This window comes from Tasmannia lanceolata, unplaced genomic scaffold (assembly GCF_043159265.1).
Source record: "Tasmannia lanceolata isolate RefF3 unplaced genomic scaffold, GAP_Taslan_0.1 ptg000006l, whole genome shotgun sequence".
Taxonomy (NCBI): domain Eukaryota; kingdom Viridiplantae; phylum Streptophyta; class Magnoliopsida; order Canellales; family Winteraceae; genus Tasmannia; species Tasmannia lanceolata.
This window is the reverse complement of record NW_027518683.1, coordinates 12,682,217-12,696,636: the sequence shown is the minus strand read 5'-3', so window position 1 is coordinate 12,696,636 and position 14,420 is coordinate 12,682,217. Positions and strand designations below refer to the sequence as shown.

Below are 14,420 nucleotides of genomic sequence, written 5' to 3'. Positions count from 1 at the left end.
TAGTTGGCCTCCCTCCTTTCATTCCAACCAGGTCGTACGTGCCCTACGGGAGTAATCCTCTATCAAAGGGAGGAGTGCCATTATAAAAACAAGGGACTGCTAAAACTATCTTCCTTCGAAATATAGAAGAACCAATTAATTATGTGCATGCATTATCAACGAGGATTTTAATGATACAACCCAAAAGCTACGAAATCTACAGCTGTTTCATGAAGCATGCAAACCTACCACCTCCTACCAAGGAAAAATCAAATTCAAGAGCCCATTTGATTTCCAAAAAAGGCAGCAACCAGCTGTACAACATTCACTGCTGCCATTCTTTGCCTATATAATGACATCAATACAATCCTACTTTTCAACATGAACCCATTTCTCAGCGTTCAAAAATGTCTAATCATTCGGTTAAGTTGCTGCTTTTGTTGCTATCAAGCTCTATGATGGCTGCTTTTGCTGGTAATTTCTACCAAGACGTCGATATTACGTGGGGTGATGGTCGCGGTAAGGTATTAAACAACGGAAAACTGCTTACCTTATCCCTAGACAAGCCTTCTGGCTCTGGTTTTCGATCCAAAAATGAATATATGTTCAGCAAGATCGATATGCAGTTGAAGCTCGTCCCAGGGAATTCAGCTGGGACTGTTACCACCTATTACGTGAGCTTCCCTCACCCATATATTTCTTACACTAGTATTCAATTTCTTCTTGGTTACCTTTAACTTCTTTCCATTTCGATGTTGCAGTTTCTAAAAAGTTGCAAGTTGACACATCTAATAAAAATGCCTAAAATAAAGGAGAAATTATATGATGCCCGACCGTCAAAATAAAAGGCGGAGAGAGACAAACCCCCTCTCCCTTGATTTTTAATCCAAGGGAAAGCACCGTTTTTTTCACTTTTCCTTGGTTCAAAAACCAAGGCAGCAGGTTTTGTCTCCTTCCGGCCTTTACATTTTGACGGTCGGGCATCATATAATTTCTCAAAATAAAGAGCTATAAAAACAAGGGTATGTAAATGCCTGGGGAATTGTATCTTGCCCGGCTAGATAGAAGTACAGAGGATGACCATTTTTTTTAATCATCCAGACCAGTGTTTAAAAACACAGATGTGACACACAAGACGGCTAAGAAAAATCCTTGTCGACTCGGGGCGGATGCGGCCAAGAATGCAGTTGACGCGGTCATAACTCGGGAGAGTCGAATGAGTTTATTGACTCAATAGGGTAAAACGCGGAACACGGCCAAGGCAAAAAGGAGTCGACTTCGGGGAGTTCCTTGTCGAGTCAAGGAGTTTTTAAACACTGATCCAGACAATTACTTTGTTATTTAGGATCATCTAGTCGCTGAGATCCTCTTGAAGTGGCCACCGTCAACTTCAGGAACCCATTGCTTGGGGGCTCCCAAACCTGAGAATAGGTCGTCTTCTGATTAGAGCCGCTACAAATCTCTCCAAACTTTCGACAATTCAAATGCTGAGACAAAGCGGAAGCTAGGCAAGAACTTATCCTAAAAGATGGTCAGCGTGATTACCTTATTAAAGAGGAACTGCAGGGACTTCACTAAGCCTCTAAATACTTTCTAGTGACCATATGCATGCTACCTAGGGATGAAGTATCTGACTACCATTTTAGGTCTCGTAAAAAATATGTTTAGTTTTTGAGAAATCTGCTGGGTAATATCCTATCAGTTCGTGTGCAAAGAAACGTAACAGTAGAAATAGACAAACCACAAAGATGTGTATACCGAGAGATTTGGCTTAGCCAGGATGCCTACGTTTACGATCTTTCACTGTTGGTTTCAGTATTAGATGACAAAAAATACAAGGATTACAACAGATTAACCAAAGCCCACAACTTTCCCTTTTTCCTTGCCCTCTCCACCAAGACTGGAGCAACCCAAGAGAGAAACGAAAACACACAAACACAGCCCACAACTTTCCCTTTCATGGACCGACTGTTGCAGGAGAGAACTGTTGCATCAGATTTTGTCTTATTCATTTAATTAATTCAGCTAACGTGGTTGCTTTCTCATGCAAAGTCTTCGAAATGCCTTATGGGATGGTCCCTAGCAAATCCCTAGGTAATATGATGGCATGAAAAAGCAACGGCCAACAACTTGGTTCTTGGATTCCCCTACCTGGCTACCTTCGGGTTTGGGTTCAGTCTTGGAGGTTTACAAATTTCTTATAATTCCTGATTCGGGGCATGTTTGGTAACCATGCGAAGTTTTTCCGGAAAAAAATTCTTAAAAAACGATATTAATTTCCGTGCTTGTTAATACCAATTGTAGGTAAACAAATTTCAGTAGAACATTCCCCTAAAAAAGAGTTGGTAAACCTTGGAGAAAAACATTTTCCAAGGGAAAAATTCATTGTTGCGTAACATGCTTTTAGGCCCTGTTTGGATTGTAGGAAAAACATCTCTTGCCGAAAGCTGTGTCCGTTTTTTTATTTCACAATTTATTAGGAAATGATATGGTTATGACTTATTTAGATGTATATCATTAGGGATTTGCCAGGGTCCATCGCAAAAGGCATTTCGTGGCTGGTCTGTCACAGACAATAGCATTATATACAAGGTCCATGTATATAAAACTTTAATCGAGGTAGTACAAGTTACTTTTTTTTCATGTTTATATAATGAAAAACAATGAAAAAGCAAAAAAATCTAGAAAAATTTCTTTCCCAACATTTTCAAGAACATCCCTGCAATGTACATCAAAATAAGTCAAAAATTATTTGCAAGAGGAATGCTAGCTGCAGAGGTGTATGCAGATGCACCTCAAACACGCATACACACGGAGACCAAATCATGTTTTGAGCATCTTCATGTTAAAAAACATAGGAAGTATGCTTCAAGTTAGGGTGCATCCACAGACATTTTATCTGTAGGTAAGCATGCTTCTATTTTTAAATAAAGCCATATGTTGGTGGTATTGAAAAGAGTCCCTAGCTAAGAGAGAATATTATATCCAGAGAGTTTTGTTGTTAAACACAATTATCTGCAAATAATGGTTATAATAGTTTTAGAAATGATGTAGCTAATGGATTACAAAAAGGCCTTAATGTCCCATTTGTAAATATGATTAAATTAAAACAACCTTAAGTGCAAATACGAACTAATTTTGGTGACATCCCATGCGAGAGAAAACAAAAGATAATGGAAAACTCTCTTATTGTGAGAGTTGTAGTATATTATTTTAGAATCACTACTCTCAACATAGAGAAGCCCAAGTTTCAGATTTGGAAGGTGGAAATTCATTCAAACCAAATGTTTTTCTTTTTCGATTCGTAATTAGTACATTTTTGCCGAATCATTGCGACTGGTTGGGGATGCACTGATTTGCAATTTAACATTTTAAAAGCTAATTATAAGTGCATATATTGCAGCTTTCATCTACATCGCCAAACCAAGACGAGATCGACTTCGAATTCCTTGGAAACCTTAGTGGAGACCCTTACATTGTCCACACCAATGTCTTTACCCAAGGAAAGGGTAACAGGGAGCAGCAATTTTATCTATGGTTCGATCCCACCAAAGACTTCCACACATACTCCATCTTATGGAACCCCCAAAATATAGTGTAATCACTCATATCCCTCTTAATCCATATAATTATGAATTAAACACCCATTACTGAATATCCTCTTTACATTAGATCATAACTCAGTGGTGTTTATATCTTTCTTGTAGCTTCTCTGTGGACGGAATTCCCATCAGAGAATTCAAAAATGCAGAATCAAGCGGCGTTCCTTTCCCAAAGAACAAACCCATGAGGGTCTACTCGAGCCTTTGGAATGCAGATGATTGGGCGACAAGAGGAGGGCGTGTCAAAACCGATTGGTCTCAAGCGCCCTTCACTGCCTCCTATAGAAACTTCAACGCTAATGCATGCGTGTGGTCTTCTGGCAAATCTTCTTGTGCTTCCAACAGTTCCTCTTCTTCATCTAATGCCGCTTGGTTGTCTCAAGAGCTTGATTCTACCAGTCAAAAGAGGCTGAGATGGGTGCAAAAGAATTACATGATCTACAACTATTGTACAGATTTGAAACGCTTCCCACAAGGCCTCCCTCCAGAATGCTCAATCGCGTCTTAGAGGAGTTGATGATTATTGAATATATTTTGCTGTTCTGTTGATCAATATGATGTTAGTTATTTTTCAACATTATTCTTGTTGAAATAGGATATTGTAAGGCAGATAATTTTTTTGTTGTCCGTGAAGTGAAGGGAATGTAAACCAAATACTTAATTTGATTGATTACTCAATACAAACTCAATATGAATAGTTTGGGGCCTTCTTATTTCGTGGGTTTTCTTATCCGTGTTTGCTCTCACGGTAATTGTGCTACGAGTACGTTGTGTGTATGGATGGATATCCAAAGTCGTAGATCCAAGGAATGAATTTTTGCTATCGTGGCTTGCAACCTAGTGCTTATATCAAGCACTTAAGAGATACATATAGAGTTAAGAATAAGCAAAGAAAAATATACTCTTAATGCAACCTACTACTTATATCTTTGTTCTTTTAAGATTATGACAAACGATTGTGAGCCCAAAACCAACTATTGGACTCAAAATTAAACACAATTTTGAGTCCAATACTTGGTTCTGGGCTCGCAATCGGTTGGCATAATCTTAAACGAACATGGCCTTAACCTAACATAGTTACCTAGTCTAACACCTTGATGATCTAATGGTTAGAAATTATGATGATATCTGACAAATCGATTAGTAATGATTGTATTCGGGCACTCTCGGATCTTACCAGATGGTCTGCTAATCATACGCAATAGAAGATGAATGTGGTGGCTAGGGCAGGCAACCTGGCATTGGACTGTTGGAACTGGAAGTAGTAATATAAAGAAGGGCACTCCCTGTAATTTTTGAACTGATATCCGCACAACCATGTTTTAATAACCTTACTTTATATTTATTTAACCAGCTGTCAAAAGCTATTACCATCCCCAGAAATCTCTCAGCAACCAATTAAATAAGTGTGAGACAGGATGATTCGCCCTCTTATTAAAACATGGTCGTGCTGATATCAGACACCTACTTTTTATAGAAACAATTAAAAAGGACAACCTAACTAGCTTTTTTCTCACAAAAATAGGAGATGATATCAGCACAACCATATTTTGATATTTTCACTACCTAGGCACTATATTCACTGTACTTAAGACCTTCCCCCAGAGAATGATCCTAACCGTTTGCAAAAGGACTTGTGGGTGGATGACATGACACGTATTTAGTGGTTCGGATGGACATGTATTGGGTCCCAACATGGGAACACCCTAGCCATTCAGTGGTTTCAGATATACGGTTGAGACACAAAAAATCCCAAGAAGTCACATAACAAGCGAAACCCCATGGAATGAACTAATATAATCTTTCAAAAATATCCCCATGGGTCCCACCAGATGATGAGTTCTGATAATAATACATATATGTGCATCTATGTGCCACGCCTATGGTCAGAGTTCGTAACATTTCGAACCTTCTAGGTTGCTATGACCCTCGTTAACAAATGCTTATAAAGTATAAGAAACGTTAAAATACACTGCTGTTTTGTGACGTGTGCTTTTCCCACGGCCAACCACAGAACCGCGTGACGCGGAAACAAAGCCTAACACAGGCAGCTACTAGCTGTCTCAACAACACTCGCGGATCTCTAAGTCACTCTCACACACCTACATGGAAATTTCATCCCCCCTTTCCCCACCGCCTCCCTAACACATATAAATAGGCATCCTTACTCTCTATTCCACACCATCTCAATCCAACTTTAACCATTTCTTTGCATTCCTTCTCTCAATCTCCTCTTTCAAACCTATTCGTCTAGCTTGAAGCAGGTCTTTGAACAGTACTTGCTACGAGAATGGCGTTCTTCTCTTCTTCTTTTAATCATTGGATAGTCATGTTGCCCTTGCTATTAGCAAACTCAATATTGGTTGCTTCTGCGGGTAATTTCTACCAAGACTTCGACATCACATGGGGGGATGGCCGGGGTAAGATATTAAATAATGGAGAAGTGCTTACATTGTCTCTTGATAAGGCCTCTGGCTCTGGTTTCCAATCCAAAAATGAGTATCTCTTCGGCCTGATTGATATGGAGTTGAAGCTCGTCCCCGGCAACTCTGCTGGCACCGTCACTGCCTATTACGTACGTCTCTGTTTCTTCTTCATTTTATTTCCTTCATAGCTTATGCCTCTCTATTTGTGACTAACATGATTGATGGTGTTGCAGCTATCATCTAAAGGGTCTACATGGGATGAAATCGACTTCGAATTCCTTGGTAACCTCAGCGGAGACCCTTATATCCTCCACACCAATGTCTTCAGCCAAGGAAAGGGTAACAGAGAGCAGCAATTCTATCTCTGGTTTGACCCCACCACAGATTTCCACACCTATTCCGTCCTCTGGAATCCCGACAACATCATGTAAGCCCTCCAATCAAATTCCCTTTTAAAAATATACCCAATCATCAAACACCCATGACTTGAAATAGATTGATTTATCTATATATACAGTGGTCTTGTTATATGCTTCTTACATTTTTGCTTGGTTACCCTCTTTTCCAGCTTCTCTGTGGATGGCACTCCCATCAGAAAATTCAAGAACTTGGAATCAATTGGGGTTCCCTTCCCAAAGAACCAAGCCATGAGAATCTATTCTAGTCTGTGGAATGCAGACGATTGGGCAACCAGGGGTGGACTCGTCAAGACTGATTGGACCCAAGCGCCCTTCACCGCCTCCTACAGAAACTTCAATGCCAATGCCTGCATATGGTCGTCCGGTGCCTCTTCTTGTGGTTCCACATCTCCCTCATCATCTTCTTCCGCGAATGCTTGGCTCACCCAAGAGTTGGATTCTGCGAGCCAAGAGAAGCTAACATGGGTGCAGAAGAATTACATGATCTACAACTATTGCACCGATTTGAAACGATTCGCTCAAGGCCTCCCGCTAGAATGCTCTATTGCCTCTCAATCTTAGAGAGAGAGAGAGAGAGCTTATGTACAGTCATTCATTTTTTGTTGTCTTCTTGTGTTAGGTTGCATACCAAATTCTTTTATTCATGACCATTAAAGTCATTAAAGTCATTGTAACACAAACAGCTTGAAGGATTATTTTGTTAATTTAATAATCTCTCTCTCTCTCTCTCAAGTCGTGAAAGCAAAAGGGGTATTGTATATTGTACGTCATACAAAGGTAGTCCAATTAAAATTAAGGGTTCCAGTATCAAATCCATATTTGTATTTTTCAATTTTGAAGTATTATAATAATTAAGAAAATAGATTATGGAATTGATGTACTAGCAAACTTCACTGGGCCTCACACTCGACCTAATGATCAAGTTGCAATCTGCGTTAGAGGAACCATTTATTTGATTACCACCAATTGAACATTTAGGCGATCTTCACAGTACACATAGAAGTGATTACATCCTTGAGATATCAATTTCCAAAGGCCCTGTTCGTTTTAGAATTTGACAACCGATTGTGAGACAAGAACTGATTTTGCTTCCAACAATTGCATTTAGGTCTTGCTATGGATGGGTCACGCACCTAAATCCATTCTAACCTTCTACTCTGCGTTCGTGAACACAGACTGTTCCTTCATTTTCTCACTGTACATTCAAGGCTATTTGCTCAATTATCCAAACCGCCTATAATGTAGGCCTTTGCTATGGATGACTTGGGCAAAATCCGCACCCATTGATGAGTATTATTAAAAGGTTCTGACTATATATTTGGAAAGAAATAAACAATTGCATCTTCAAAGAGCAAAAGCGATGATCTGGATGAATCATGTTAGATATCAAGACCGATCTCATAACGTGGAGTAGGAATGACAAGGATGCTGTATGCTATAGCAGGGAAGAGATCCTCAGAAATTGAAAGAGGATAGTCTTTGAGAGAAAAAAAAAGGCTCAAAATGTTGCCAAGGTGGAACCTGTCACCTATTCCATGGGTCAACGTTAATTTTGATGGGAGCTCAAAGGGTAATCCGGAGCGTAGGTGGTCTATTCCGTGATTCCAATGGGAGAGTAATCCAATCTTTTTTCAAATTCCTCAGGAGGTGTGTGTGAATCCAATGAGGCGGAAGCAAGAGCTCTTTTATGGGCTTTGAGATGGTTCACATTCATTGCTCCAATCCGTTAATTGTCGAAGGTGACTCTTTGAATGTTAACGCATCGGCCCGGAGGTGATGTGCGAGGCTGGTTATGGTTGTTGTTCCCTTGTAAACCAGCTCCATTCCCATTCTGCACACCACCGCTAGAATCGACTGCACTTTCGTTCGGTCTAGCGGTTCCAAGGTCTGTTTTTTTTTTTTTTTGATAGGTAAGCTGGGGTTAGGCAAGACCCCTACCAGATAACATTAAAAAGATAGAAACATTACAAGGGGGGCCAAGAGGCCAGAACATAAGGGCCGACAGGCCGGGCTTCAGCCCTTACAATCTAAGATACAATGATCCATTCATGTCTTCAATTACAGCTGAAAGGAGGCTTTGAGTAGCCAAAAAAACCGTGGAAGGAAAGCCTTTATGTGGGTAATTCCTTTTTGACAGTTGATCCACAGGGCAGTTTCCTTCTCTCCAAGAATGGGAAATTCTCCAATTCAGATGATCCAGATAGCTTCTGATTTTTCTAAGCGTTTGTTTTTGCTTCCAAGGGACACGTACAATTCCAAGGATGATATCCACCGCGAGTTATGAATCCGATTCGATCCATAATTTCAGACAGTTCATGGACAGGGCAAGGACGATCCCTCTTTCAATAGCCTACAATTCCAGCTCATAGATTTCCTTTTTGTCTACATTGATTGAGAAGAGATTTTTAATCATACCTTGATTATCTCTGATAAGGCCCCCCAGACCGCCTCCAAGTGAATCCAAAGATGCGTCCGAATTCAGCTTCAGTTCATCTTCACTTGGCGGAGACCAAGAGCAGTATCTGCTAGAAGGATCGTCAGGGATGTGTTTGTATTTAAGATTTGTGGCCGTTGAGATGTTTCTTGGAGAGATCTTGTCTTTGATTTTCAGCCCATTCATCTTGATGCTGATCTCCGTGAGGATTTGATTAAGAACTAACCTCTTGTGCTTCTCAGAGGATTCAAAAATTCTTTTGTTTCTTTCCATCCAGATGTTATGAATCAGAGAGCTGAAGCATAGCTTGAAGGCCACTGTGGCCTGCCCTTTCCCTTTTGAGTGGTGTCTGAGCCAATCTTCTTCAGCCAGAAGGGATTGATTTTTAGCTCTATGATGACCATTCCGCCATAGGATTGATTTCCAAAGCTAGGCTGAATAGCTGCATTTGAAAAAGAGATGATCAATTGATTCTGCTGCTGATTTGCAGAGGGGGCAGATGGGATCAATAACAACACCCATTTTTATAAGTCTGTCTTTTGTACTGAGTTTCTGCTTTAGAGCCTTCCACGTAGTAAGGGCATGGGTAGGAGTATTTCCAGCAAACCAAACAGAGGATATCCAAGGGGGCTTACCAGATTTCATTTTGAGAGTTTCCCACCCAATCTTTGTTGTGAAAACTCCATTAGTGGCCGGCTTCCAAATAGGAATGTTTATCGCATCCGAGTTAAGCATGGCTTCCATTATCAGAGTTTTTGCTTCACGGAGAGAAGGATTGTCTAACAAGGGGTTCCAGGTTCCATCTTTGAAGATTTCAGAGAGGAGATTCAGGGAGCTGAGGGAGTAGTCAGTCCGGCTTCTCGGGATAAGGGAGGATAGGGTGCCAGAAGGGTGCCAAGGTTGGTCCCATAGGTCAATATCAACCTCCAAACCAATTTCATAGCAGGTAAAAGGTTTTGCATATTCTCGAGCTCTGAGGATCATCCAGGGTCTGTTGGTTTGCCACAAAGGACCTCGCTTGCTGTTTAGGCATAGTGGAAGCAAGGTCATTGACAATGGTCATGCTTGGTGGGGAACAATACTTCTTCCTTGGAGTCCTCTGTGTTTACACAGATGAAAGGACTTTTTTCAGTACAGATGAATGTAGAAATGTCCACACACGCAAAATGTAAACGACATGCTGACACACGCAAAAGGTGAACGACTCGCGTTAGAACATTGATGCGCGCAGAAGGCAAACATTGCCGTCGATGCATTGCAAGTGACTCTTAGGGCCGACAAATTGTCCGACTCAGCTAAGTGAAAATGTAATGAAGGTGAAACACCAATGCAAGGGATAGTTGAATTAAAGAGAAAGAATCACCCAAGAATATTAATTCACTATTTCCTTAATCCAGATAAAAGTTACATCTACAAAAAGTAAAAGGTACAATACTTAAAAGTAAAGATAAACTGCTAAAGCATGTTTGGATTTGGTTCTTAGACCTCTTCTTTGGAGATAGACGTCCATCTATAGCTTTATTCAGGTAACCGTTTCTCATTACCCCATGTTCTCTTGGAGGAATTTTTTTCGTAATTGCCCATTTAAGGCTCCCTTACTTCCACATCCTCCATTCTTCCAAGTGGTTATCATCCACCTTCTCTCAAGTGACAACTGAAGTGCCACTTCTTTGACCAATCCAATTGGGTGGTTATTCAGCAACCCGGTCACAATTGACTGATCGGGTTACGAGATTGGTATAAATAAGAGGGAACTTTTGATAACTGTTCAATCCTTAGGTTCCACTATTTGCACGTGCCCCTACTCCTATCAAGAGCCAGCCAGACACAAAACTTCAATGACTTGGTCCAAATGAGTCATCTAATAATAAAAAGGACTGATAATGCCCAAAAATGGGTGTGAACACTACCAAATTCACTTATGATGGGTGGGCCATGCCTAAAATCTCTTCCTCAATCATTCCTACCGAGGCTCTATCTCCACTATACCTATGACCTTCCCCCAGGTGAATGATCCTAGTCGTCTGTGAAAAGAATTGTCAGTGGATGACATGTCATGTATGTAGCGGTTGCGATGGACATGTAGTGGGTCCCAACATGGGAACATCCTATCCCTAGCCATTCAGTGGTTTTAGATAGACGGTTGAGACAAAAAAGCTCCAAGAAGTCACTTAACATGCAAAAGTCCTTCGAAACGGATTAATATAACCTTTCAAAGGACCGTGTGACGCGGAAACAAAGCCCAACACAGGCAGCTTCTAGCTGTCTCAACAACACTCGAACTCACTCACACACCTTCATGGAAATTTCATTTTCTCCTATATAATTAGGACTCGTCGCTCTCTATTCCACACATCTCATACCAACTTGAACCATTTCTTTGCGTTTCTTCTATAAATCTCCTCTTTCAATCCTATTCCAATTTTGTACCATTTTTTTTTTTTTTTTTTTGCATTCCTTAGTTTCCTCTTTCAAAACTACATAGAACATCACTTGCCTCAAGAATGACGTTTTTCTTTTCTTCTAATCCTTGGTTAGTCATGTTGCCGTTGCTATTAGCAAGCTCTTTATGGGTTGCTTCTGCAGGTAATTTCTACCAAGACTTCGACATCACATGGGGTGATGGCCGGGGCAAGATATTAAATAATGGAGAAGTGCTTACATTGTCCCTAGATAAGGCCTCTGGCTCTGGCTTCCAATCCAAAAATGAGTATCTCTTCGGCCAGATTGATATGCAGTTGAAGCTTGTCCCCGGCAACTCTGCTGGCACCGTCACTGCCTATTACGTACGTCTCTGTTTGCTCTTCACTTTCTTTTATAGCCTTTTCAAGTCATAATGGCAAATATGCTCTTATTGGGCCTATAATACAGTCACTTTTCCTCCCTATTAGTAACTAACATGACTCTATTTGTTGCAGCTATCATCTAAAGGGTCTACATGGGACGAAATCGACTTCGAATTCCTAGGTAACCTCAACGGAGACCCATATATCCTCCAGTGTCTTCAGCCAAGGAAAGGGTAACAGAGAGCAGCAATTTTATCTCTGGTTTGACCCCAGCACAAATTTTCACACCTACTCCATCCTCTGGAATCCCAACAACATCATGTAAGCCCTCCAATCAAATTCCCTTCTAAAAATGTACTCAACATCAAACACCCATTAGATTGATTTATCTATATACAGTGGTCTTGTTATATGCTTCTTACATTTTTTCTTGGTTACCCTCCTCTTTTCAGCTTCTCTGTTGACGGCACTCCCATCAGAAAATTCAAGAACTTAGAATCAATTGGCGTTCCTTTCCCAAAGAACCAAGCCATGAGAATCTATTCAAGTCTCTGGAATGCAGACGACTGGGCAACCAGGGGTGGACTCGTCAAGACTGATTGGACTCAAGCGCCCTTCACCGCCTCCTACAGAAACTTCAATGCCAATGCCTGCATATGGTCCTCTGGTACCTCTACTTTCGGTTCCACATCTCCCTCTTCATCTTCTTCCGCGAATGCTTGGCTCACGCAAGAGTTGATTCTGCGAGTCAAGAGAAGCTAACATGGGTGCAGCAGAATTACATGATCTACAACTACTGCACCGATTTGAAACGATTCCCTCAGGGCCTCCCACCAGAATGCTCTATTGCCTCTCAATCTTAGAGAGGAGATTTTATGTATAGTCAATTCATTTATTTCTGTCTTCTTTTGTCCAGATTGCACACTCCAATTCTTTTATTCATGACTATAAAGTCACTGTTATTCAAACACCTTGAAGCATTATTTTGTTGACTTAATAATTCTCTCTCTCTCTCTCTCTCTCTCTCTCTCTCTCTCTCTCCACATGAAAGCAAAAGAATTATTTTATATTACACATCATACAAAGGCAGTCCAAGTAAAATTAAGGGGTTCCAATATCAAATCCATTTTATAACTTTCAATTTTGAAGCATTTTAAGAACTAAAATTTAAAATATGCACTTGACCCACATTTGAGGAACCATTTGTTTGCTAACTACCGATTGAAATTTTAACGATTTTCTGATCCTCGTCATATTTTTACTAATGGAACATTCAATTACTGTGGCCCAAAAATACAACAGGGTTACTTTTATTTTCCCTGTCCTTACTTTTCTTTGGAAAAATAAATATGTTCATCCATCATACAAGAACCACACTGAAAATGCTCCTTTTTTTAATTTCAGACATATTTAGAAGGTGCAAGTGGTTCTCTCGGTGACATTGGTTTTTCTCCTCATCGGGTAGACTGACTACAGTATATGTTTGGATGCGAGGGGTAGTATATGTTTGGATGCGAGGGATGGCTCACACTAGTGGAATAAGAAGTCAAAAGTGAGGGGACAAGCATTGGATTTCGTTAGAATTACCGCTCGGAGAATAGTGGTAAGTAGTGTTTGGTAGCGGCATAGGCTTGAAGACTAGGGGAATAAGTAGGGCTGCCATTACCAATATAGAGTGTGTTGAGAGAGAACATTTTTTAAGATTTTTCAACCAAAACTCCCTCTTTTTGGTAGATTTTGGATCAAAAGTGAGAAGGGGACATGAATGCCATATGGGCAGACAAGCAATAATTGTATTCGAAAAATGTTGGGGACTCTCTTAGAAGTTCATTGCGATATTGGCAACAAAATAAAGAATCGGCTTTACTTTTCTATCAAAATTCCAATAGATGTCATTGCTAGCATCAGGATCCTATGATCAGCCTTGAATCCCTCATGTTGATGCATTTTCAGTTCAGTGTCAGCAGTTTAAAAAGCAGCCACCCAAGAACTCAGAGCCACGCCCTTACTTGCATTAGGGTACTGATAGGCCCGCACACAAAACTTCAACCTTAAAAGCTAAATCAAGACAAGATCACCAAAATTTTGGTAATCCAATGGCCCCCGACACTCTAATATCACAGACAGGCATTCTCAAGAACTTTTTCTTGATTGGTCTCCAACAAAACTCAGACTGACAGATCTTCATCTCTCATCTCCAGTGTCCCAATTTTCTAGAATCAATTGCCAATTAGAAAAAAACAGACCTATTGGAAGAATTGAAATCTTAGATCAAAACACTATGCTTCAAAGCGATACAGAAATAGAAGCTCCAAATACAGCAGAATTTGCAGGCAATCCCCATATAATCATCAGCAATTGACATCAATTCAAGAAGTTCACAATTGTGGAATAGATGGAGAATTTGAGCCCGATGCCCAAAAATTGCATCTTTAATTGATAAATACTCGAAACTGGTATTTGAGCGAGACGCCAAAAAGTTATTTTGTAGGGCTGAATACCTCAAAATTGCCCCTTATCTTAAAAAAGAATCTTTGAAATACCCTCAAAATTCAGTTTGCAAAAATACCCTCTACCTTTTTAGAATTCCCTCTTGTCCTAGACGCATCTATAAGTGATCAATAATTAGAACTAATCAAGAGCAAAATAACTCTTTCCCCTTGGTGAGAGCCATTTTAAGAACTCATTTCTCCTATAAATAAGCAAAAGTGTCTCACGTGGAGGGGCTTCTGGACATTGAAAACCTTGAAAAGTCACTTAAAAAAAATCCTCCC

General features: G+C 40.3%; 2 protein-coding genes and 1 pseudogene across 3 annotated transcripts; all 3 read left to right on the top strand.

The window, feature by feature from the left end:
* Nucleotides 1-278: 278 nt before the first annotated feature.
* Nucleotides 279-4,294, top strand: LOC143879750 (xyloglucan endotransglucosylase/hydrolase protein 22-like). The gene is made up of 3 exons (XM_077382286.1): nucleotides 279-653; nucleotides 3,383-3,576; nucleotides 3,687-4,294. Exons 1-3 carry the CDS (start codon nucleotides 387-389, stop codon nucleotides 4,087-4,089), a joined length of 864 nt encoding a protein of 287 aa, XP_077238401.1. The 5' UTR covers nucleotides 279-386; the 3' UTR covers nucleotides 4,090-4,294.
* A 1,456-nt stretch (nucleotides 4,295-5,750) lies between these two features.
* LOC143879749 (putative xyloglucan endotransglucosylase/hydrolase protein 23) lies at nucleotides 5,751-7,215 on the top strand. The gene is made up of 3 exons (XM_077382285.1): nucleotides 5,751-6,156; nucleotides 6,241-6,434; nucleotides 6,576-7,215. Exons 1-3 carry the CDS (start codon nucleotides 5,872-5,874, stop codon nucleotides 6,985-6,987), a joined length of 891 nt encoding a protein of 296 aa, XP_077238400.1. The 5' UTR covers nucleotides 5,751-5,871; the 3' UTR covers nucleotides 6,988-7,215.
* Nucleotides 7,216-9,463: 2,248 nt separating this feature from the next.
* LOC143879748 (putative xyloglucan endotransglucosylase/hydrolase protein 23) lies at nucleotides 9,464-12,646 on the top strand (annotated as a pseudogene). Its single transcript, XR_013251385.1, has 3 exons — nucleotides 9,464-11,646; nucleotides 11,779-11,967; nucleotides 12,099-12,646. The product of XR_013251385.1 is annotated as a putative xyloglucan endotransglucosylase/hydrolase protein 23 (transcript).
* Nucleotides 12,647-14,420: the final 1,774 nt, after the last annotated feature.

Coding starts and splice junctions, on each gene's coding strand:
- LOC143879750 (XM_077382286.1), top strand. CDS start 387: ATGTCTAATCATTCGGTTAAGTTGCTGCTTTTGTTGCTATCAAGCTCT. Junction 654..3,382: donor GGACTGTTACCACCTATTAC/GTGAGCTTCCCT, acceptor CATATATTGCAG/CTTTCATCTACATCGCCAAA. Junction 3,577..3,686: donor TGGAACCCCCAAAATATAGT/GTAATCACTCAT, acceptor TCTTTCTTGTAG/CTTCTCTGTGGACGGAATTC.
- LOC143879749 (XM_077382285.1), top strand. CDS start 5,872: ATGGCGTTCTTCTCTTCTTCTTTTAATCATTGGATAGTCATGTTGCCC. Junction 6,157..6,240: donor GCACCGTCACTGCCTATTAC/GTACGTCTCTGT, acceptor ATGGTGTTGCAG/CTATCATCTAAAGGGTCTAC. Junction 6,435..6,575: donor TGGAATCCCGACAACATCAT/GTAAGCCCTCCA, acceptor CCTCTTTTCCAG/CTTCTCTGTGGATGGCACTC.